General features: G+C 34.8%; 1 protein-coding gene across 1 annotated transcript in view; it reads left to right on the forward strand.

Moving 5' to 3' along the window:
* The window catches only part of PHLPP1 (PH domain and leucine rich repeat protein phosphatase 1), a 296,309-nt gene that overhangs the window by 197,175 nt on the left and 72,437 nt on the right, over window positions 1–26,697 (forward strand). Inside the window, exons 5-7 of the mRNA XM_051969911.1 lie at window positions 19,000–19,146; window positions 19,772–20,002; window positions 24,432–24,634. Coding sequence (XP_051825871.1) covers window positions 19,000–19,146; window positions 19,772–20,002; window positions 24,432–24,634 — 581 coding nt within the window. The remainder of the gene's footprint in view (window positions 1–18,999; window positions 19,147–19,771; window positions 20,003–24,431; window positions 24,635–26,697) is intronic.

A 26,697-nucleotide genomic window follows, 5' to 3' on the forward strand; every position in this document is an offset into this window, starting at 1 on the left:
TTGATCTACAGTATCTTATTTGAGCCTCAGTTGCTGAGTTTGAATCCTGCTTTATGTACCTGGGCAAGTTTCTTGCTTGCTATCTGCCTCAGTTTCCTCAAGTGTAAAATAGGAATGTTGATAATCCCCTACCTCCTAGGGTTGGTTGATAGGGTCAAATGAGATATAGTATATTTAGAACTCTTGGCAAATCTTAAATCATGTATAAATGTTGGCTGCTTATCATTATTATCATTGTTATTATGTGACCAAATATGAGGCTTAGACAGTGACTTGCCATCGTAAGGATGAAAAGAAGGATTTTAATCTAAGTATGTTTTCTTCCAACTCCAGTGCTCTAACGACTCTTCCACATTTCCAAAGCACTTTATGCATGTTGGATAAAGAGAAGGTAAGAGCAAAGAAGGGAGAAGCTGGATGAGATCAAGGAGAAGCTAGTAGGAATTTAGCTGGCCCTGGTTAAAGATAAGATGTGGGGACTCAGTATAGAATGAAATAATCCAAAAATATATTATTTGAAAGAAGTTAGGCCTTACAAAATTGGGACAGGAAGTCCCTGGACAAATAGACATAATGTTTCCTTTATGTGAAAGTCTAGACAATGTATAGAGGAAATTGAACTATGTCAGTAGATAGCTGATAGGATTTTATCAGTGAAAGTAACTTTGAAGAACAGGTATTGTGACCTGTTGTGCTTCTGTTTTCCAAAGCCCATAGGATTTTTTTTCCATCTGATTTGATGTTGAAACCTTCTATCTGTGTTGTCTTTCCTATTAGAATCTGAGCATCTCTAGAGCAGTCTGTTTTTCAGTTTTTGGTGTATCCTCAGTGCTTGGCAGAATGCTCTGCGCATAATAAGTGCTTAATTAATACTTTACCCATTCATTTGTTTAAATTCAAATACTGCAGTTTGGGCTGGTAGATACCAAGTATAGCTTATTGACCAGGATTAAATGGTATTAGCACTGGAAGATCCTTAGGAATTATCTGGTCCTGTATAACAGAAAGAAAAGTAACATAGAAGTCAAAAGATTTTAGTTTAAATCCTTTCCCTGATGCTTACTACTTGCATGATTTTAGCCATCAGTAATTATAATACTAACAATTTTAAAAATAGCTTTTGCTTTGAGATTTGCAATTTTTAAATTTGTTACCTCATTTGATCCTTCCACCAGTTCTATAATGTAGGTGCTGTTTATCCTAATTTTACATATGAAGTTGAGAAAGGTTAAGTGCCCAGAGTCACACAACTGGTAAAATATTTGAGGGAGGATTTGAATTCATGTCTTTATGTCCAATGTCACTATATTATTGTATCATAGTCTCTCCCAAACCTTTTTTTCCACATCACTGAAATAAAGAATGCTGGAATAAGTTGTTCTCTAAGAGCCATTCTAGATCTCTAACTATGATCCTTATAAGCACCCTTTCCCTCCTTTTTTTTTTTTTTTTTTTTTTTTTTAAATCAATGGAGAAAGTCAAGTTGATTGACTTGCCTAAGGTCATATACAGGTATCAAGTGGTAGAGCCACAATTAGAAATGCAGGTTCTTTGAGTCGAAACAGTATTCTTCCCACTTTATCACCCTAATAAAAATTGAAAGCAGTTATCCTTGCCAGATGTTTTTTAGAATCTCAGAATATATATGTAATGTGTTGTTGTTTTATTATTTGTTTTGGATACTGGGAGGCCCTTTCAAATACATCTAACTTTTCTATAGCTGATTTTTAATTCTTGGGAAGATTTCTACTCTTTCACATTGAACATTTGATCAAAGAAAAGTCTTTAGATGATGATCATTATAGTAATAATTGACATCTCAATATCATTTTATACTTCTTATTTCATCTGCATGACATGCATATACTGCTTTTTGGGCCACCATGCTGATTTCTGTTAAAGTTAAAATTCTGTTAAATCTTTCTCGTGAAACCACTTTGAAGGGAGGGGATATCAGTTTATCTGTATTCAGTTGCAGGTTGCCATATTTTTGAATCCATTAAAGATTCTCTGCAACTTTTTGAAGAAAGGGTATTTTTTTAAAAAAGCCTTGGCATCATTCCAATTTGGTTATAGGAGTCTACCTTACTCCAGTCTTTTAGTAGCTGTATTGTTAGTCTTGTTTTTAATTCTATAGGAAAAATCCTAAGGGCTGGTGGCCTTTTTTTTTTTTTAATATATATTTGAAGGATACCAGTGGATCCTGATCAGTCCACTTTAACAATAATGTTATATCTACTTTAAACAAATTTTAATCTGTGTATATGATATTGTGTGTAACTAATATGGACTGTGAAAAGTAATTCAAGAGGAAGAACAACTAAAAACTGGCTCTTGTGTAATACATGGGGCAGCTAAGTCAAAGCTGGCCTCGGGCACTTGCCAGCTGTATGATCCTGGGCAAGTCCTTTGCCCTTGTGTGCCTCAGTTTCCTCATCAGTAAAATGATCTGGAAAAGGAAATGGCAAACCTCTCCACTATCTTTGGCAGGAGAACCTCAAATGGGGTCAAAAAGAGTTGGACAGGACTGAAAAATGATTCAACAACAAAACAAATATAACATGTAGGGTAGGAGCTGTACTTTGAAGGAAGAAGATTTTATAAGGCTGAGCTGAGCAAGGGTAACAGTTATGACACTGGAGACTATTTGTCTTGTATAGGGAATAGCTGTGTGGGAATAATATTAAAGAGGTTGGAAAGGAAGGTGGGAAACAGATGGTAGAGGGTGTCAAGCATTCCCCTGAAGATTCTGTATTTTATCCTAGAAGCAGTGGAGAGATATTGAAAGCTTTTGAGCAGGTCATGACCAGTCTGTATTTTAGGAATATCTTTCTAACAATTGTGTGGAAGATGGATTAGGGAGGGAAGACATGGGGAGGTAATTAGGGAGCAACCACAGCATGTGATGAGGACTTAAATTACAATGGAGGAAGTGTAGGTAAGATAAATAAAGTGCAGCAGCTAGATGAGTATGGTTGTTGAAGAAGAGCAGAGTCTGAGAGAATCTGGGTGACTAAAAGGATGAAGGGATGTCAGCAACAGGGAGGGAGGATTTTGGAGGATGGATGGGCAGGAGGACAGGGATGGCAAATAAAATAAGCTTGTTCTAGACATACTAAGTTTGAGTTCTATCCTAAATATTCCTTATTTACCAATCTGTCTTCTCTGTGCTCTCAGATATTTAAACTGAATTACTAAGAACTTCTTGAACATGGGCTTGCTCTTCTATCTTTGTGCCATGGTTCAGTATGTTCTCTTAAACCTTGAATCCTCCTTTTTATCTCTACCTGTCAGATTTCTACTTATCTTCTACAGTAGGATTCAAATAAAATCCTTCCTGATCTCTCTACTCACACCTCCCTCCTGTAACTAGGTGTTATCTCTTTAGTCCATGGCTCATCAATCTACGGCCTGCGGGCCAGATGCAGCAGCCCCCTCACCCAGGGCTAAAAAGTTTCTTTATTTAAAGGCCCACAAAACAAAGTTTTTGTTTTTACTATAGTCTGGCCCTCCAACAGTCTGAGGGACAGTGAACTGGCCCCCTATTTAAAAAGTTTGAAGATCCCCACATCAATCAACAAACATTAAGAGCCTACCATGTGCCAGGAACTGCTAATGGAGGAAGTGTAGGTAGGATAAATAAAGTGCAGCAGCTAGATGGGTATGGTTGTTGAAGAAGAGCAGAGTCTGAGAGAATTTGGGTGACTAAAAAGATGAAGGGATGTCAGCAACAGGGAGGGAGGATTTCGGAGGATGGAAGGGCGGGAGGACAGGGATGGCAAATAAAATGAAGCTGTTCTAGACACACTGAGTTTGAGTTCTAATGCTGGGGATAAAAAGAAGCAAACAAAGCAGTATCTGCCGTTAGGAGCTCACAGTCTAATGGATTTAAACTTTGTAGTTCTTAGGAAAGTTACCAAATTATAACTTCTGTCATGGCTATTTGTGTACTTAAACTGGTCCCCATCACCCCTCCTTCCCACTAGATGTATGCTCTTAAAGACAGGAACTGGATTTTATTAATTTTCATATCCTTTTAAAATTGTAAGCTTCTACCTTTCTGTGTCTCCAACATTTAGCACAGTACCTGCAATCATAATAGATGCTCAACAAATATGTGTTGACTTATTCTTCAGCATAGTGCCTTATCAGTGCTTAATAAATGAATATGTGAGATAGAGAATAATAAGCATATATTTTACTATATGTAGTAAAATATTTAGTATTGGATTTGTTTTCTAGTCAATCACAAATGCTTCATGTGCAGGTAGGACAATATTTGAAGGTGGAAAATGAATAGGGGAGGATGACAGATTGGTAAGCAGGAATTAAGGAACTTAGAGACTATTTTTCTTTTAATAATATAAACAAGGTGACTTTTTTGTTTTGGTGAGGTTTTTTTCCTCTATTATGTTCCACTTTCCTTTAGTGATATGTTCCATTTGATATGGATGTTATTTAGTTCCCAGATATTATAGGGCCTGGTAGCTGTTCTGAGAATTGTTCATATCATGCAGATCTTTGTAAGGATAGACTTCTTTCAACACTGATGTTGGAACAGGAATGTTCTTTTTACATATATGGTTTTCTTTTAGGGATTAGGCAATTTCTTCTTAACGGAGCCTAAATTGGTTGATTGTGGGCAGATCCTGCTCAGGAGAAAATGAATAAATTCAGTCATTTACAAAACAAAGATAGAACCATATGTCAGTCTTGTAGAAGGGATTTAACTATAGCATGTTGAATTGCCTCATATTTGGCTTTTTAATAATTATGTTGCTAGCTTATTATTTAGAAAAATAGCTTGTGAAAAAGAGGTATGGTGGTTGTTTTCATTCTGAATGCTTAAAGCCAAATGAGCCTTTGTCATCTTCCTTAAAAGGAAATGAATTTATGGGGGAAAAAGGGGGATATGGATGAGTGTGTCTATGGCTTTTTGATTTCAACCATAAATATGAATCAATGGTAGTCCAAAGATGGCTTTTTCTTATTTTTTATAATTCATTGTCTTCTTTCAAGTTTGTCACATGATGTACTTGCTTGATTTTTATATTCTTTTAAAAAAGAAATTAAAATAACTTAAAAATAAGTCTCCTTAAAATTTGGTTGAATGAGAATAATTTATTAAATAGAAGTATAATATTCTATCAATTGATGACTTTAATGCATTCTTTTGTAGTTTCAAATTCTATTTTTATCTTTGTGTCATGGGAGAAAATGGTATCTGGTTTGTGGTTTTTATGTCATACTCTCATTTTTTCTTTCAAATTTGAGACAAAAGAGAAAGTTTCAATCATTCTTACTGAGGCAGTGGTATAAAATTTAATTCAAGTTTTAAAAAGTAAAATATGCATGCATTTACTTTTTGTTTTCAAGTCATTTGAAGTGATATGCTTATCTTTCTTGGTGACACCCAAGTGTTATTGGTAGCTTTTTTTGTTGTTGTTTTGGCTTAAGCTAGAAAAGCTGACCTTGTGGTGCTATATGAATGGTGTGGTGCCCGGAAGTGCCATTGTAGAAGAATCAAGGTAAAGAGCTGACTATGAAAGACAATGCTGGGCCCTTCCACAGAAATACCACAGAATTTCATATGACAAAAGATATAAGATGAAATACAAAGCAGGTTATTGAGAAAACCAAGAATTTCTGGGTAGATGATAGTTAATAATAATTGAAAAGTCCCTGATTAGAGCTGAATTTGCGGGTAGGTGGAATTTGGGAGAATGTGGAGAGGAAGATGACCATGAACAGTGTGGGTACAGACAAAAGGTTGGTGTAGTCACTGCTTTGTGGAGGGTGGGTGTGCATGAACAGAATTGAAATATAACCAAAAACCCTGTACTATGATGGTAGCCACATGAGGCATCATATATTGTGTCTTCATGATTTCTACTAATCTTTGCCTTTGTGTTTTCCCCCCCAGCAAGTGTAAGATAAGACTGATTGTTTCTGTACATAATCTTGATAGTGTGTATAAGTTGCTTGAAAACAAATCTAATTGAGGTAAAAATTTTGAAGTATTATTAAAGACCTTATAGAAAGATTCATGTTTTTTAACTCATACGTTTTTACCCCAGAACTTTAGGATCATGTGAGTAATGGGATGCATGTTTTATGATTGAGAAGGACTCTTACTATTACTCCCATTCTAAAGTCATTCTTTGGGAAAGACAACCAAAAAAGGAATGTCAGTAATTGAAGCATTTTGTTCTTACCCTTTGGGAGGTTTGTGCTACATTTGGAGAAAGTTCCCTTGATAATACTTAATTTCCCTGTTGTTGTGCGTAGTTTTTAATAGATTTTCTTGGAAAAAGAGAAAAACTAAACAAAAAGTACATTTGGTTTATTTTTAATCCCATTTTTGCCTTAATAAATGCTTGTTGAATTAAACTGATTGACTTCAGTAGAATATATATTAATGCCTCCTTTTTTGTCCTCTTTTTCTTCATTGTATAAAATGCTTTCAATATCAGAATCAGTGAGTCAGTATCAGAGACCACTGATAACTTGGTACTGTTATCCTCTAAACCATTAGGGATTCTGCTATTAATAATTAATGAAAAACAAGACCTGAGCTTCTGTGAGCAGGTGCCTACCACCCTTCTTTACTAAAGACAGATGCCTGAGTCTATTATTAGTATTTACTCCTATAAGATAAAAAGTCAGTAAATATAGACTGGGCTTTTCTTTTTTCTTTTCTTTTCTTTTTTTTTTTTTTTTTTTTTTTTTTTTTTTTTTTTGAGAAGGAAATAACTTTTATCCAGGGAGTTCCTGTTTAATTGGCCCTTTGTGGTAAGTAATAACTAAAGACAGTACTATTGATTTTTTTTTTCGGTTAAGCATATCAAGTGAAACAAGTCCAACTTCCTCTGTCTAGTTATTTGTAACATTTATTTTAATTATAGATAGAAAAGTATTTTAATCATAATTCGAAGATATTTTAAAAATTATGTATCTTTCTACCATGCCCCCATTTCTTTTCAGTTTGAGACTGTTATTTATAATATCCTTATACTTAGTTCCTAGAAAGAAAATTATCAAAAACATTGGTCTAGATATAAGCAAGGCTCATGATTTATCATTAAATGAGAGTATTCATTGAGTAGCGGCTATCTCTCAGACTTTTCACAATAGGACTAGCTCTATAATACTTACGTTTTATTTTAAATAGGAATTTTATTTATACCTCATTTTGCTCTTATTTAGAATGTAATTATTGCAGCTCCCTCATCATATGCAAACATGTTACATGGACATATCAGTGATAATCTGATGATATGGAAGAAAGAAGAAACATAAGGAATTGTTATCTTTAAAAACTTTTAAAACCAATGTAGTATAAAGGAAAAAGCATGTTTATTAGGAATACTTGCTGTATCTTCATTACTTATTTGTGAATTTATCTATCTTGCTGAAGCAATTGGGGTTAAATGTCTTGCCCAAGGTCATACAACTAGGAAATATTAAGTGTCTAAGGCTAGATTTAAATTCAGGTCTTCCTGACTTCAAGGCTGGTGCTCTATCCTCTACACCACCTACCTGCCCCCTGTTTGTAAATTTATTACTCTTTTTCATTCCAAGTATAAACACTCTGTGATGTGATATTCTTTTTCTTGGGATCCCAAGATATCTTGAGATTAGACAAAATCATGTTTCTTCCTTTTGTTTATATCTATAGCAATAGCTATAGAACATTAATTCTCTTGTTCCAGCCTTTGTATAGTAACTATAGCTAACTTGTTGGGGGGTGGAGGGGAGCAGGGTCTGACTGTAGGTCTCTTGACGTTTTGTGAATACTAGTATACCAATTAGGCAGTACATCTGTTTTCCCAATTTTTGCTACAAAACCTATTTCCTTTTCTGCTGATAATAATTCCTCAATGATGACTCATACCTTTTCTACACTCAAGCCTCTATCTAGTAAACTATATTGAAACATTTTTTGTAGAATTTCAAGTCATGTCTTGAGTATCCCATGTTTTCCTAGCAAAATTGATTAAAATTTTAATATATGTGTTTGATTTAGCTGACAACCTTTCTGACAAATTTTATTTAACAAACTAAATATATTTTTCTTTAACTTTTGAAAATTTTATTTATAGAGCTAGACATTTTGTCATGATGATAACTTGGCTCTCATATTAGAAGAAAAAGGAGGGAAATATATTTTTCAGTCTGAATTTCTAGCTAAATTACATTCACATTGGTGTATGCTGCCATCTAGACAAAAAACGGAAATGATATGTTATCAAGGCAAAACAAATTAATGCTATATTCCCTCTATAGCAATTTGAAGGTCTGTGTTTGTTAGGTATCATTTGCTGCTAATTAGAGATTACTGGGAACCTGGAGAAAAAAGACTAGGAGGAAAAAGGTAGGGAAATTAAGAACGTTTGGGGATATGTGGTCAGATAAGGTCTTTATATGCTTTGGCACTTTTTTCCCCCTTAGGTATATTCTAACTACTAGATATTTCATCATTTTATGATAATGTTGTGCCAAGTGACCTTAATATTTCAGGATTCGTATTTGCGGAATAAAATGAAACTTCTGGTCTCCCTTTCTCAGGTAGTTTTTTAAAACATAGATTTATCATAGATTTTCCTTATGTAGTTCTAGTTTGAAAAGAGAAATAATGAGATTATTTTCTACGTAGAAGATCAAGAGTAATAGTTGATAGCACTTCCGAGCTGTGTTACAAACACACTGGACTTGATTCTATGTGTTTTCTATAATTATTTAATTCTTTTACATTTGTAGGTAACTGTTAGAAAGAGTATAATGATAATATTGACTTAAGCTTTTAATATGCATCCCATTGTAGGGAATTCACTGTCATTCTTTATATCCGTAGATGACCTTTGGCAGAGAAAGACTATGGAAAGGTTAATGACTCATCAGTGATATCTTCCATACTGCATTCCCATGTAGGCTCTTCACTGAACACTGTGGCTGCTGTTTCCAGAGTCACAGTTCCAAGTTTGAATTTTCCACAACCTGCATTGATAACCTGAAATTTGTCTTCAAAATCAAGTTCTTGGCTTCTCTGGGGATTTGATATTCAGACCTCCAGAATGAATGATGGGAGAATTTAATAGAGATCTTGTTCCCAGGAGTTTTATTCTGGAGTCCTCTACAAACAGAAATTTGGAAACATTTGGCAGTGTTTCTATTAGAGGAATAGCTTTGCTACCGTGTTTCCCCGATAATAAGACACTGCCTTATTATTTTTTTGGACAGAAAAACACCAGAGGGCTTATTTTCAGAGGAGGGCTTATTTTAATGAACATTGACAGCAATTTTAATAAAGAGGTAAATGTGAACAAAAAAAAGTACCTTTATCCAATAATGATCATGTCATTTTCTTCAGCAACATCGTCTTAAGTGTCCATACCTGAATTCCGTCCTGGATGTCTTGCACCTCTATTTCCTTCAGAAGAAGTAGACACAATCTGTCATGTCCAGCAATATAGCTCTCTTTAAACGAACATGTCTTGTCCAGGTAACCTGCTCGTAGTGCCTTGGCGACACAGCTGTCAGTAATTTTATCCCATGACTTCTTCACCCAAGTCACAACTTCTTGCAGACAGGGCTTCACAAAGTTTCCACGCTGATTTCTTTCCATTCTATTTTCAATGTAGTCATTGACTTCCATGCACAAATGGTCCTTGAATGGCTTGTTTATTGCAATATCAAGGGTCTGGAGATAGGCAGTCATTCCTGCAGGAATCATTACTTGATCTATTCTTCTCTCTGCCAGGAAGTTCTTCATTTCTTTAGCGCGGTGAGTGCTGGCTGAGTTCTTCTTTTATCCTCCATGATGCCCCCTGAGTTCTTCTTTTATCCTCCATCATGACCCCTCACTCCCGCTTACATACCAAGTTTTTATGTTGTCCTGCCTCAGCTCCCCTCCGCGGCATTGCTCTCAATGGCGCCAGCAAGCAAATCACTGGGGAAGAACAGGATGACGCGCTCACTGCTGCAGCTCTGATTGGATGCAGCTTGGAGCATTGCGTGTGTTTCACCCGGGGGGGTGGGGGAGTGCATACAGAGGGTACTGTAATGTAGCGTGTAGCGCAGGGGATCACCTTCACTATAGTAGCAATCTCAATAGGGCTTATTTTCAGGGGAGGGCTTATTTTAGAGGAATCTTACACAGTAAGGGGAGGGCTTATTTTTGGGATAGGTCTTATTATCGGGGAAACACAATACTGCATAAATCAGCATTCACTATAAGCTGCCAGTAATAGCCTGTTGGCTAGTAGCTGTCATCATAAGAAGTCATCAGCTCCATGTATTCTTATCCCAATTCCCATTCTTACAAATGAATCTTAAGTCACAAAATAAGACTTCATTTTTTTCCCTCAGGAATCTAGGGAGTATCCCATAAGGAATAGTTTGAATACCCACTGGTGTCCTTCCCTGTCCAAGATTATCACTTGAGAATCACTTGGTTCACAAAAATGTACAAAGTCCAGAGGAAATTGCGCTCCTGTCTAGAGAATGCATACAATCAAAGAATAACTCATAGTTCCTAGTTGCTAGGAATCTTTTTTTTTTTTTAAACTATTCATGTGGTGCTATCAAAAATTTCCACGTGAATGTGGTGAATTGTCCTTAGTTCCTAATTCAGATATTGCCTCTAGTTGATCCTGTGATCCTTTGAGAACAGATGAAAAGTCCAAAATTTTCTGCAATTTTCAAAACTCATAAGTTCCCTCTTCAACCAAAGTGGGAAATTGGGGAAAAAAGACCTAGTCAAAACTAAGAACTCCTCTCTCTCAGACCCCCTCCTGTACTTTTCCTCAAAAGCCACACACTTAACTTTTTGAATGATATTGATTATCTTTCTTTGTAACTTATAGATGACTCCTAAGCTGTGGACAACTTCCCTTAGCCTATTCACACATCACTTTTCTGCATCACTTGGCAGTTAACTGAACAGTAGCCTGGTGATACAATGGATAAAACACTTGACCTGGAGTCAGAATGATCTGAGTTCAGATATGGCCTCAAATACTTATCAACTGTGTGATTATTCTCTAAATTCAATTTTTTCATCTGTAAAATGGGGCAGATAATAGCACTTCTCAGAGTTGTTTGTAAAGATAAAATCCCATCATGATTGTAACGTGCTTTGCAAACCTTAAAATGGGACACATATGCTGACTGTAATTATCACTGTCTTATTTAAAATGAATGAGATGACTGGGCAAATGTCAACTATGTGTAAAAATCAGAGTCATTGAGAGAAATGTGTGTTCTCTTTCTATAGCTAATTGACTACTGATTGATGACTTTGACTTTGAGATAGAAGAGCATCCTCAGCAAACCTAAACCTGTAGTTTCCAGTTAACTATGGGGAGAGGTGGTGATAATTGATTTACTATGGGGAGTTTGCATGTACAAATGTAAATCTGTAACTGAGCAAAACATCTTTCTATACAGTTGGCAAAGCATTTTGTTTATCCAATATGCAAGAGCATATTGACTCTTTTCCAAAGGTATGTAGGTGCTATTGTGATTAATATATATAAACTACTTTAAAAAGGATTGATTAAGCTTTTTGTATTTTCTTGGTCAAGGGTATTAATAGTATAGCATTATATATCTCCCAAAATCACATTAAAAAAGTCTTCTCCTCCTTTCAGAGTTTGAAAACCACTGCTCCAGACTTTGAGCACTTTTTTTTCCTTTTTCTTTTTGATTTTTTTTTCCCTACTAATATGTGATATAGGACATATGTAGAGCACCATATTTGAAAATATAGGATCTGAGTTGAAATCCCCATTCTGATGTGCAGGAGCTCTGTGACCTGGGACAAGTCGCATTCTGCCTTCTCTATTAGGTGGGGGTGTTGGGCCAGATGATTTCTAAATTCTCTCCAGACTATACTCTTTGATTCTATGTTCAACTTTATTACTGTATTTGACTGTATCTTCTCAAGTAAACATATTTTTTTACTTGGGAATTTTTAGATTCATATTGGTTTCTTCCACACCAAGGATACCTTATCTAACATTGTTCAGTGGTCCTGGGAACACAAAATATTAAGTAAAGAAATGTTATAAGGACTACTAGTTCCATTAGAATAATACTCTGAATGGGTGGTCAGCCATCCATGCATTGATTCAGTGAGCTTTTAAGATAGGATAAGGGTTTGTTTTTTTAATCATGTGTTAATGATGCTATTGCCAAATGATGTTGATCTGGGCCATCTTATGCAGCATGTGACAGACATAAACAAACATCTGAAAAATGGATAAATAATACAGCAAGTATTGGGTAAGAAACAGTAAAAATAATTTTTTAAAATTTAATTTAAAATTTGTACTTACTACTGTAAAAGATTTATTTTATACTTAGCCTTATTTATTTTAAGTCCTGTACCTAGCTAGCTATGACAATTTGCTATGTTATGTTGAACTGGTTTACCTGAGAAACTTTGTGATATGCTATGAAGGCTGAATAATTCCAGGTCCTGTGTTAGATAATAATCACAATGTGTCTTTTTTTCCTTTTTTAACATTTTTTCAAAATGAGGGAAATGGGGGAAGGAAGGCCAGTGTCTCAAGTATTTCATCTCCTATATTTCTCCCAACTGAAGTATTCAATTCCAAGTGCCTACACTTCTACACTATTCCCCCCTCCTGTTTTAAAAGACAGAAATTAATTTCTTCCCTACTATGCACTTAAGTTAAGGTGAGCTTAAATAGAAGAACTGATTTTGTGTGAGTCTTCTCGATTTACCTGAAAGGTAAATTCTTTTGAAAGTCATTTTTGAAAGGACTTTTGTTGTCTTCTGAGTCTGTCTCCAGTGCACAATGTGTGTGTGTGTGTGTGTGTGTGTGTGTGTGTGTGTGTGTGTTCATATGTATTTTCAAGGAAATATAGAATAAAACAGATTAGAATTTTGATGTTGGTGGGTGAACTCTGATCTAGATCCTTGGTCATTAGAAATAATCTGCTTTGTTTGTTAAACACATTTTTTGCTGAATATCGTGTTTTCCTCTAAGTAGGGTTGGGAATTTAAGATACTAGCACATTAAAACTATCCAAGTACCAATAAAATCAGTAAACTAGCAATAAATCAGTGTTAGCAGGAATGGTGCTACTATTTCTGTATTCAGAAATAGTGACCAATTTAAGATTTTTTAAAAAGAGAAATATAAATAAGACTAATTGAGGTAACCTCTGCTGAGGGGACTCCTTGCTTTCAACTTTTAAATCTGACACACATCCTCTCACTTATTCAATTCTCTAGTCTGTTGTTTTGAGTAATTCTCAGAGGTGGTATGGTCCCTGTAAATCTAGTTGCATAGATTAATTTGCCCAAGAGTTCTATTACTGATCCACCTGAACCTTCTCAGATTGCATTTTAAATTTCTGAGCAGGATGTTCAGAACTACTGCTCAAATTCCTTTTTTTTTTTTTTTTTTCCAGTAGTTTGCAGACTTTTATAAAAACTGAGGCTGAGTTCTTAGCTTATAAAATTCTGAAAGAGAAATCTTAGCCCATTTGTGCCATTTTGAAAAATTTGCATTTCTTCTTTGACATCACTTCTAATGACTGTCTCATGTTGTTTCTGAAATGTTCAAGAGTGCTAAGAGAGAATCTTAATTTCATTAATTCATTATAGTTAGTTTTGGAAGAAGACTTTTTTATTCTTTCCTTTATGACGAGCTTTATACTCTATGGAAAATCCTCTCTTGAAATGCTCAGTAGGTAGTTTTGTTTTCTCCTATTGCCTTCTGACTTTGTGTTCCATTTAATAACATATTGAATAAAACAGCAATACCACCAAATTAACAAATAAATTTGCAAAAGGATGCACACATTTGTAATCCCTGGTCATGTGGAGGCTTCAACTGATAGATCACTTAAGCTTGGAAGAAGTTGGAATTTCTGTAGAGTTAAAATTGATTGGATGCCCACACTAAAACTTTATTAATTTGATGAACCCTAGAGAGTAGGGAGGAGCACCCAAACTGCTCAAGTTGGAAAAACCGATCAGGTCTGTGCTGATCAGCAATGAGGTCAAGCCTGTGAACAGCTGCTCATACTTCAAATCTGGGCAAGACAGGAGATCCAGATTTGAAGAAAAAAATCCAAAGTCTAATATGTCATTGGTCCATTTTTCAGTGATAAATCCTCTAAGAAAATCACGGAATCTGAGAATTGGAAATGACCTTAAAAACTACCAATTGTAAACCTTATCTATATAGGACTTCCTTCTAAAACCATAAATTTTTCTTCTTCATTTTCATAGACCTATAATTAGACTTCAGCAAATTTCCCTCAAATGTTTAAAAAAAAAAATGTGAGAAGGGGGTTATCACTAGATTTCTGAAAGAGTCCCATGGAACAAATAAGATTAAGAATTCTCTGTATGATATTCCCATTAAATAAGTGGTTATATAGCCATCTCTTTACAACTTTGTAAGAAAGAAACTGATAAAGAGAAATATATAGACCATCTTATGTCTTAACTTGAAAAAAAAAGATAAATTAGGGGTAACAATGTAAACAATATTATAAGTATATACAAATAATATAAACGATAATTCAGAATGAGAATAATAGTAATTGACTTTTATCAGCAAAGATGAGGAAGAACTTTATTTATAATGGCTAGTTTTGTAGGTAGGACAAGTATCAGAAGAAGCGATTGCTCCTCAGAGAAGTTAAATAGTAATGATTTGCCTATAGTTCCTTAGTTAAAAAAAAAAAAAAAGTGTTAAAACTTCTGACTACCAGGTTTACTTCTTTCCATTTTATCACACTTCTTTCTGCATACACTAATCAATCAGGCACTGTGCTAATTACTGAGAATACCCCCAAAAGACAAATGACAATCCATGCTTTTGAAGATCTCACAATCTAGTTGGGGAAACAGCATGTACATAACTATATACAAACAAGCTATATATTGGATAAATTGGAAATAATCAACAGAAGGGAGGCCCTAGAATACAGAGGAACCAAGAAGGACTTCTTGTGGAAGGTGGTATTTTAGCTGAGACTTTAAGGAAGTAGAGATCAAGAAGAATGATAACAATAATATCATTGTTATCAATAACTAACATTTATATAAGTTTCTAATTATAATCTCATTTTACATTCACAACAATCCTGGGAGGTGGATTCTATTATTATTCCCAGTTTACACATGAGGAAACAGAGGAGACAAATGGCAGTTTAGTGGCTCATCTGGGGTATCATAGCCATTGAGTATCTGAAGCTGGATTTGAATTTGCATCTTCCTAATGCCAGGCCTGGTGTTCCATCCACTGTGTCACTTCAGTGTACCTTAAAAGAAGAACTTTTTCAGGCATGGAGGGATAGCTGTTGAACATCCCAGAGTTGGGAGCTAGCTGTTGGAATAGTAGCAAGGAGAGTATATCATAGGCTATATGGTGATTTGGGGAATAAAAGGAATCAAAATACTAGAAAGGTAGGTGAGGGCAGATTAAGAAGAGCTTTGAATGCCAAACAGGATTTTACATTTGATCCTGAGAGTGATAAGAGTCCCTGGAAGATGCTGGTTGATGTGTGCTTTAGAAAGAACATTTTGTCAGCTAAGTGGACATGAACTGGTAGAGGGTGCATTTTGTGGTACTGTATTTCATTTTCTGCAAAGGACATCGATAGTAATATTATTGAAGGCTGTTATTGAATTTTTCAAAAAGCCCTGTTATGTGATATTCAGGAGGTCATGCTGTTTGGGTTTTTTTGTTTTTTGTTTTTGCTCTGAACTTTAGAGAAAGAGGCAAATGAGAAGGAATAAAATTAAAGCCAGAAATTTATTCAAGGAAATAAATTCCTTCTCCGTTAATCCATGTATCCAATCAGTTACCAAATTTCATCACTTATACATCCCCAATAGCTCCTCTTTCTTTGTTCTACAAACCTGTCTTTGATCTTAGGCTTTCTCTTTGTTACTGTTCAATTGTTTTTCAATTCTTTAATGACTTCATTTAGGGTTTTCTTGGAAGAGACATTGGAGTGGTTTGCCATTCTTTTTTTCAGGTCATTTTACAGATGGCAAAATTGAGGCAGACAATGACTTGCCCAGGGACACACAACTAGAAAGTGTCAGAGGCTGGGTGGGATTGAACTCAAGTCATCCTGACTAGCACTCTATCCACTGAACATCTAGATGCCCTCTAGGCTTTCTTTTAGAATATTGCAAAAGTTTGCTAATTAATCCCTCTACCTCCATTATCTTTCTTTTCCATATCTCTTACATATCAAATATTTTTAAAGTACAGATTTCACTGTAATTCTTCCCTCTTCCCACAACACTCCTCTCTCCATTCAAAAATCATCAATGACTCCCTATTTCCTCTAGTGAAAATAAAAAAATTCTTAATCATCATGGTATTTAAAGCCTTAAATGATATGTTTTCCATCTACTTTTCCAATATTATTTTCCATCATTGTCTTTCTCCTCCACCCAACATACTCTTGACTCTTTGTTCCATTAGCTATTCCTCATAATATCTTCTCTCCTTGTTGAAAAGTCGCCTCATAGCTAGAAAATGCACTTCTCAGCTGCTTTGTTATTTATGCCCTCTCTTCAAAGCATCATTTTGGTGCTGCCTGATGAACTCTAGCACTTACCTGGTCTCTGCCCCTTCCCCTAATTATTAATTGTTTCCCCTTTCATTATATTGAATATAATAATATGGCTTCCTTATGTATGTGTTAATGTCATCTCAATATGGTGTAAGCTACCCAAGAGCAAGAACTGTTTCATTTTTGTCTCCTCAATGCATAGCTAGTGCCTTATACATAGTAGGTACTTGGTTAATGTTAAATTGAATATCCTAGGTTCATTATCAGTGTAGCCCATTTCACTGTGTCTTCTAGGTTTACAGTATAGTAATTGTTATGTTTCTGAGTTATTAAGGAAAATTTTAATTATGTTTCCTATACTGTTGACTAAGCAGAGAAGCATACATTAAGTTGTAGAAAAATTTGTTTAAAAAATGTAAAAAAAATCAGAATAGATTTGCTCTTTTCCTGGCTCTCCAGTTATCTGGATCCAGGATTTTATTTCTTGAATCATGACATAGGATATTGTTTCTGCTGTATGTCTTTGCTAACTGAGTCTGTCATTTCTTTGATTTGAATAATTTCTCCACCAAAAGCAATCACAATCCTTCCAAAACCTGAGTGATTCTTGTCATAACAGTAATAATAATAGCACATGTAACATTTTCTTCTTAATAATCCAATGAGATGGTGAATCTTTTGGGATTCTTTCATAGAAGATTTATTTAATCTGTTTAAAGCTTTCTTTTAGTTCTTTAAGCATCTGGGATGGAGGAAGAGGGAGAATGTTGTTACATTGGGTTACAGAACTCATTTTGCCTATCTTTTGTTGTATTGAATAGAATTCCGTTCCTCCATTTGGAAAAACCTGTCTTAAAATATGGTCTCAGTCACTTACTAGCTATATGACCCTGGACAAGTCAGTTTCCACATTTTACAGATGTTGATAGTTACAGATACAGATACATACACAGATACAGATAGATACAGATAGTTACAGATGTTGATAGTACTTATCGGGGTTTTTGTGAGGAGAAAATGAAATGATAATTATAAAACAATTAATGTAGTGCCTGGCACATAGTTCAACTCTCATGTTTACTGAATAATTGATTCACAACCTTTTCAGGTTATAAGTAGATATTCTAGAGCGGGGTTTGGCAAACTGCAGCTCTTGGATCAATTCCATTCTGCAGGCCTGGTGGGTTTTTTGTTTTTATTTTTGTTTTTGTTTTTACAGTTTTAAAATCATTTTTCATTCATTGGAGTAATTTAGTCTGCTGGCCATGGTTTGCCAATTCATGTTCTGGATCATGATGCTATCTACTGGGTCTAGCATGATTCTTTTGGAACCTTAAGCCTAACTATGCTCACTGGTATGACTGATTCATCTGAATAAGCACCATTGCGACTCACCTGTGAAAACTGTATAATACCTAAGAATCTCCCTTGTTACCTTTGGTAGATTTTAAACTTTTGCCTCTTGAAATCTTCTTTTGGCTCAAGCATTACTTTAGTTATCCAGCTACAGACAAGGGAGAGGAATGGTGGAGGGGGAGGATACAAACATATAAGAAATATTGAAATGGTCCTGAATATATTGCGTTTTAATGACATTGAAATTTGTCACAGATATTTTATTAAGCTCTTGTGATATGAGTAGTACAAAAATTTTGAATTAAATTAATTTGAAATGTTTGCTTTTACATATATGTTTTCACTTCATTTGTAGTTATAAGATTGCATTTGGAAAAAGATTAATCTTATTATTCCCATTTTTGACATGGGGAAATGGAAACACAAAACTTTGTTCTTAGCATAGGAAGAAACATTTAAGTGACACAGTGGGTAGAGTGCTGGACCTGAATCAGGAAGACCTACTTTCAAGTATAGCCTCAGGTAAATTTACCAGCTGTAACCTTAGACATGTCGTTTACTACCTCTTTACCTCATCTGTAAAATAGGGATGAGAACCTCCTGGGTTGCTTGTAAGAATACATTGAGATAGTATTTGTAAAATGCTTTGTAAGTCTTGAAGCCCTATGTAGCTAACTGTTGTTACTTTAGTTGGGACCCTGACTTTGTCCTTTCTGCTGCATGGTCATACGTCCTGTGTCCTATATAAGCTTACTAATTATCAAATAACTGGGACAAAATTGAAAGATTTACTCTGGTGATCAAAGTTATATCTTTGTTTCAGGTTCTGTAGAGATAAAATTGTTGAATTTTGAGAAATACACTGGACTGGAAATCAGGCAGGAAATCCAGATTAGTCCTGTCTCTGTCCTGTATAATTTTATGCACGTCACTTAATCTCTATGGGCATTAATTCCTCACCTTTAAAATGAAATCCAGAATGAAAACTTTGCTCCTTTCATATTTTAGAGTTCTATGACTGTGACCTTTTTCTTTCTCTTCTTTTAAAAAATTTGTTTACTATAGGTTTACCAAGTTGAAGAGCCTTAATCTTTCCAATAACCATCTCGGAGATTTCCCTCTGGCAGTATGCAATATCCCAACCTTGACTGAGCTGAATGTGTCCTGCAACGCCCTAAGAACTGTTCCAGCAACAGCAGGAGATATGCACAAGTATGTTCTGAAAGCCTCATCATAGAGTACAGGCCATGACCTTTTTGTATAGGTTTTACAATGTCTAATGTTAAATCATTTTCTTGGCTGTGTTGGTTCCTTAAGTATCAACTTTCATCCCCTAATTAAGCAGTTGGAAATTGTAGACAAGGTAAAAAACTCATTGGTTTTCTTAAATTTTAGTAACAGAAAAATAAAATTTTAGGATTTTTATTGTTTTGGTAAAACTGAAAAATCTATTTGGGTGGGTGGCTTTAAGTATGGATGAAAGAGGTAAACTTCCATTGCCTGTGTTAAATAGCAAGATTTGGAAATGATCTCAAAATAACAAGGGATGTTTTGGACTTTTGCCATAGTTAGCAAGTATTGTTCCCCATTATGTTTACCCAAGTCAGGAAAACCATTCATCTTTTCAATTTTGTTTTGATTTTTACAGATGTTTAGGTTTATCTATGACCATGTTCTCTCTTGTGCCTCACTCCCTCATACTCTGAGCTTCTCTGGGTGAACTACAATTCATTTTGCCAGTTGTATAAGCTATTACTTGTGCTAAAGTTCTATGCTCATAAAAAAGAAATGCAGTTTCAAAAATCTGTTGTTTCTCTCTCTTTTTCTCTCTGAATAGTTTACAGACCTTTTTGTTGGATGGTAACTATCTTCAGTCCCTTCCTGCTGAGTTGGAGAATATGCAGCAGCTCAGTTACCTAGGACTCTCCTTCAATGAATTCACAGACATTCCAAAGGTTTTGGAGAAACTGACTGCTGTTGATAAACTTTGTATGTCTGGAAATTGTATGGAGATGCTCAACCTGCCCGCTTTAAGAAGAATGTCACACATTAAACATGTGGATTTGAGGTAATGAGTTAATAGGAGTATATTCTTCCAAGTCAAAAAAAGCTAGCAATTTTGGTACTTTCTAATTGAATTATTATTTTGTATTTTAGGGTAGGTTGTTCTCCTATTATTTAGCTTTTTTCGGGACGCTCCCACAACCTTATTCAATGACAGCTACTGTAAACAAAGCAGGCTAATTGTAGCTAAGGAGCTAAGGGCCACTGGCTGTTTCTGCACATAGTATGTAGTACATGGGCAGAGATGAGAAATTACCGTTTTAGAGGTGACTATGTCATTGGGAAAATCCTTTTTAAATGGTTCTTATCCTCATTGACCTCTTTGTATTATTCACTTTATTGATCATGCCCTTTTTTCTTGAAACACTTTCCTTGGAGTCTGTGAGTCTACTCTCTTCTTCTATTACTCAGGTAGAACAATGAGCCTGGAGATAAAAAGAGCTGAGTTTAAATGCAATCTCAGACATTTCCTAGCTGTGTGATTCAAGTTACTTAAGTGCCTTCTGCCTCAGTTTCCTCATCTGTAAAATGGGAATAATACTAGCACCTCTCTCCCAGGATTGTTGTAAGCTTCAAATGAGATGTCTATTTAGTAAAGTGCTTGGTATGTACTAGGCACTTAATAATAAATGCTTGTTTCCTTCCTTTCTTAAGTTTTTCATTCTCTGTCACTGTCACTTTTGTCATCCATAAATGGTATTTCCTAAGACTGCCTTTTACCTTCTTCTTTTGCTTATTTGTGCTTTCAAATTAACTTATCCTATATATTCTCATAATTTTGACTTAACTTTTTGCAAGTTACTTTGCTCTGTATAAACTTTTATCTCTAGCTCTGATTGTTCTATAAACTTTAGTACTTTATTTCAACTCTGTTCTAGACATCTATAGTATAATTGTTTACCTGGAATATCAGATGACAAATCCAAAAACAAAAACAAAAGAACAACATTCATCATCTGGTTCTTTCTTGTGTTTTTTATGACTTCTGATGGCTTTTACCTATTTCCTGGAGGAAGTAGCTACTTGAATAGAAGGTTGAACTTTGAGTCAGGAAGAACTATCTCATTTTCTAGCTATTTAAGCCTGGTCAAGTCATGGAATCTATCTCAATTTCCTCTTCTGTTAAATGAGTATAATAGTGGCATCTCCCTTCCAGGGTTGTTAAAAGAATAAAACGAGTTAATATTTGTAAAGTGCATTATGTAAATGGAAGTTACTACAATAATGACAATAATAGTAATATCTCCTAATTATCTAAATACAACAACTTGAAGTTATATTTTCCTTTTGTTCCTTTGTTCTTACTGTATTTTCTCAGTTTTCTTTTCCAAATATTTCTCAGATTCTTTCCTTTTTTTTTTTTTTTTTTTTTTGACTTTTACTGCTACCAATAGGAGATAATCTAATTCACCTTCCTCATTGGACAAATAAAAAAAACTTAGACCTAGACAAATGAAATTAATTTCCTGAGTCACATAGGTAGAAATCAACAGAGAGATCACCTTATGTCTCTGCCTCTTTTTACTCTTAGCTCAGAGATTCCCTAACTTGGTTCACAGTACCCTTACTATCTCATTTGTTTTTTCATAGTGTTCCTAAACCAAACCAAAAAAAATATTGTTAGGTACAAATGACTTAATATGTATTTATGTCCTAGTAACTTTGTTGTATCTAAAAAGCAATTGGAAGAAAAATAATATTTTTATTTCATTCTTATATAACCATAATTATTTACTAAAGGGATGTTATCGGTGGGGCACTGAACAACTTCTCAGATCTTGGAATCAGCTTGAACACTGCCAACTTCATTTCCTGTTTCACATCAGTTTTCATGTGATACTTGCTTTTTATCACAGCAACCATGGAAAATCTAGTTCGGTAAAAATATGATGTTCAAAAATTAGAAGTTACATATAGAAGCTACATCTCTCATGTAGAAGTTACATATCCAAAAGTACAAGTTAACAAAAAAAACCTCACACATTAGAGAATATCATACAAATTAATATAACACAATCTCATATAGAATGGTGAACTATCCAAGATTAGGAGTTCTTTGGACAGTGTCCAATAGATGTTGAGTATTTCTTGTTTCTCTCAAAAATTTTAAATGATTTTTTAAATTAAAATTTAAAATTCTGTATTTGTCTATATGGTTTGTCTTAACTGAGATCTTAACTGAATCCTATAGGATTGTCTTTTAGTAAATAGGCAAAATTGAAAACCTTGATTGGTCTAGAAAGAGGATATTGGTCATCATAGAACTTCTTTTCTGAATCGTGTCAGAGAAGTATCACTAATTTAAATGATAGTCTTTCCTGCCTTTAAAGATTATGGGTCTTCTTTTTTCATCTCTTTAGACCTATTACTTCTTTTCTGATTTACGATTAATAAGTCCATTGTGTATGTTTTTGATGAGGGCTTTAGCATAGCTTTAGAAGCAGTCTGAGAAGGGGCCTTTGCCATTCAGTTCAATCCCCTCACTTTTTATAGAGAAGGAAGCAGATCGTATGAAGTGGAGTTATTTGTTTGAAGTTATAGAGCTTTTAAGTGTCAGAAACAACTCAAGGTTAGGTCTCTGATTTCAGGTCCAGTGTTTGAATCTCTTCCGAGTAAATTGAAACACTAGTTGAAGGAAGAATATTTCTAAATTCTGGTAACATTTTGTATCCAATGTGAAGTCAATTTTCTTGCCTGCATACAAGTTTTAGCAGCATAGGGAAACTTAGAATCAGATTTTTATTTTACATCCTATTTATAGAATGAAAATAGAGAAGAGAAAGAATACCAGTGGGCTGCTTACTGAATGGTTGGTTCTCCTTATTGGCCTCTGTGCTTTCCAAAGTAGATTCCAAGCACACATGCTTTGTCCTCCTTGGCTTTTCATCTGTTGGCTTAACGGTCTGTTTATAAGAGTGACATGACACATTCCATCTTTTCCATTCATAATTAAAACTCATTGATGAGGAAAATTGTCTTACCTTGATGATGGTTGGAAGTGAAAATGTTTCCTATAGGCCAGCTTTAATATTTAATGTTCTTTCTCTCATTTGGCCATTACTTGATTTCTAGTGAGTTCCTACCATTCCAATTGAGAAGTTGCTTTGGGGGGGGGGGGGAAGATCTTGGAACTTTGTTAATTCAGTAATATCAAATAAAGTTTTTCTGGAAGAAAGTATCATCTAGCAAAGTAGGAATTGGGAATTTCCAACTCATTTTTGCAGCAATATATATCCCTTTGTTATGTTGATCAGTACTCTCAGTTCTCTTCTCCTATGTATCTTAGTGCCCACAATCATCTGACATCTCTTCTTAGGGGAACATTTTACAGAGAGCTAGCTGATTCTCTATTATACATTCTGCTAGCTTAAACTTGGGTTCTAGTCCAGTCTACAGACAATATGACCTTGCACATATTTTAAACCTTCTTGGTATGACAGGCAACTCTAGCTCTACAAATGGCAGAGTAGATGCTGATCTGCTTCAATAGTGGTCATTTCCTAACTTCTACCTTTTGGAATCTACCAATGGAATCACAGATTGAGTCTCGTCAAAAATAGATACTGTAAGACTTGTTTTCCCCCTACAAACTTTGTTCCATCCTTGGATTGTTGTGCCTTATCCTGTGATTTTTTTAGTCACTAAACCTTTGTATGCCAGATTTATATTCATTTGAAACTTTCTCATTCCTAGCAAGTCTTAGGCACAGCAAAAGCATCAATAGCTCATTCTCACCCTTGTGACAGCTTATCTTTTTCCCCTTTTCATCAGACTGTGCTGTATTTATAAGTTTTATCAGTTAATTTCTGGATTCAGCCAAAAGCAGGGAGGATGTAGTGGAAAAAAGATTAAGAGCCTGAAGTTATAAGTTCAAATCCTTGTTCTGCTACTTATTACCTATACAAACTTGGTCAAATCATTTAACCACTATTTTCATTTATAAAATGAGAAAAATAGATGTCCTGCAAGGTCCCACTCTAAATATTAGGATAATTGAGGTAGTATCTCTCTATTCCCCTATTTATTTTCTTGAAGATTTGAATATTTCTTCTAGTAATGGACATTCCAGGAAGTTTGGGCTTTTTGCCTTTATGTTGTCTCCAGTATGATATCTGTGGTTCTTTTTTTGCTGAAATAAATTAAATCTGTGATTTGATCCTCTTAAATTAATTTCAGATGGATTCCTTATGCTAATTTTTCCCCAGTCATAATTCTCTCCATCATATTTAAGAAGGTATCATCTAAGTTAAAATCCTTATGAGTTACAAAATAGTGAGAGTTGGTAGAGCTAGCCATTTAGACTAATTCAGAGAGCTGAGAATGGAATAGTAAGCCTCTGAAGTACCTGGTACCAAGAGTAAGAATGAGTCTATATTTCTTATGTGGAAATTAAATGACATCTTTATTTGAATTTTCTTCCTTCTTGTCCTAAGATTGAATATAATTAGGAAGCTGATGGTACAGGAGGTAGACTTCCTTCCACATGTGACTCAACTAGACTTGCGAGATAATAAACTTGGTGATCTGGATGCTACAGTTTTCAACAATCTTGAAGTTCTGCACTGTGAAAGGAACCAGTTGGTGACACTCAATGTTTGTGGCTATTTGCTAAAAGCACTCTATGCTTCTTCAAATGGTAAGTGACTCAAGTAGCACCAGCATCTGTTCTTCTGCTACCTGTGCTTTCTACTTCCAGCATTGGTCTGCCTTCCTTCCTCAGCCATCATGTAATTGAAAATGTTAAATGTCCTAGGTGTTGGATGTGAAGGAGGGAAAAATTCTGATTTGGTGGCAAGAGTAGAAGATGGAAAGTTGTAGTTCTTCTATTGTTCCTCATAATATTTTATTGTAATTATTAAGCTTAGTAATCTCCTTTTCTGTCTATGTCTGTTCTCCTTAGAAGTGTAGGGGGGGAACCTAGCCTTCTTTTAGAGCTATTTGGTAACTATGTCTCTGAAGACCAGAACATCGAATGTACTCTACAATAACAGATTAATTGTATAGAAAAAGCATCATGGTTTAGTGGAGACGTGGAATTCTGGATTTGGAATCAGAAGAACTGGGTTCAAATTCTGTATGACTTTGTATAGATCTCTGGGCCTCGGTTTTTTCATTTACAAAATGGACAACACAAGCATTTATTAACATCCATCTCAAAGGAGTGGCACAAAGAAAGCCATAATTTACAAATTATGAAATGTTAAAATAAATGCACTCTTTTTGTTATTGTTATTAAATAACTAGAAAGGGAGGCTAGCTAGTAAGCTAAGGTAGTATTGATGCAGGGAATCATCATTCCAGGGCTTCTTCATTGGATTGTCCTGGAATCCAAACATGGACAAATTACAGGAGGTCTATGAACTTGGATGGGTAAAAATTCTAACACCATTTCAATATAATTGGTTTCCTTTACATTCTTTATATTTTATTCATTCAAAAACATTCTGAGAAACGTCCTCAGACTTTACCAGACTGCCAAAAAGGGAGCATGACACAAACAGGTCAAGAATTCCTATCTAGTCCAAGGATTCTTAACCTAATTTTAATAGAAGAAACTGAATCCTAGACAGGTCAACTGATTTACTCAAGATTATACATGTGGTAAATGGTTTTCTGAAAATAAGTCTCGAACATTTTCTACTGAATCAAGGAAAGCACCATGTAGTGCTAAGGCTAACTGGAAATGTCATAAAGAAGAGATATATGAGGAAATAAGACCATTCTTGAAATCTGTTCAAGAGGGTTTAGTAATAACTATATGATATATAATTTACATAGTGTTTTAATAAAGGCTTACAAAGGACTTTATATATATGTGTGTGTATGTATGTATATGTATGTATATATATATGCATATATATGTGTGTGTGTGTGTGTGTAGAATTAAACTTCATCTTCACAACAACCCACTTTCCAATATTTTTAATAAAATATTTCTTGCTCATAATTTGAAAGTTAGTGGCAATTCCTTTTTAAAAATGTATTTATTTAAAACAAAAACAAAATAGGGAAAAAAGAAAAGAAAAAGAAAAAACAGTGGCAGTTCTGATAAGCAAAGATCACAGGGAAATAATCCCTAACGTTAAGATTTCAGGCCCTCTTTTAGTTTAAAAAAAAAATCTCTTCAACAGATGCTTTTAAAATTCTCCTCTTTTTTTGCTTAGCACTTTTTTTAGGATTCTGAAGAAATATTTGTTAGACTTCAGCCCTCAAAGAACTTAGGTTTTTGGGGAAATAAGACATGTAATTATTATAAAAAAGTATGAAACAAAATATAATCACATCCTTAATTATATACTATAGATTATATGTACCATGCAGATTTGGAAGTGGGCAAAATCAGTATGAGCTAAATAGTGAAGAGTGGTTAAGCTTAGGATAGAGAAAACGGGAATCATTCAACATTTATTAAGTACTACTATTCCATACGAATTGGAGCAAAATCACAAAGGGTGGGAATGAGCTTGTTGTGATCAGGGGACTGTGATGAGATGATAACTTGTAACATGAACTCTGACAAGGCAAGGAACTTAAGACTTAGTCTAAGAAACATTAAGGCTCTAAAGCAGAAAAGTAGTATGTTAAAAACAATATTGTAGAAGTGTTATAAAGTATGGTGAATAGTCAGGCTATTTAAAGTAAAAGAACCCAGAGTCATGGAACTAATTACTTCAGTCATCCAGGCATCCACAAAGTTTC

The sequence above is a fragment of the Antechinus flavipes genome, chromosome 1, assembly GCF_016432865.1.
Source record: "Antechinus flavipes isolate AdamAnt ecotype Samford, QLD, Australia chromosome 1, AdamAnt_v2, whole genome shotgun sequence".
NCBI lineage: Eukaryota > Metazoa > Chordata > Mammalia > Dasyuromorphia > Dasyuridae > Antechinus > Antechinus flavipes.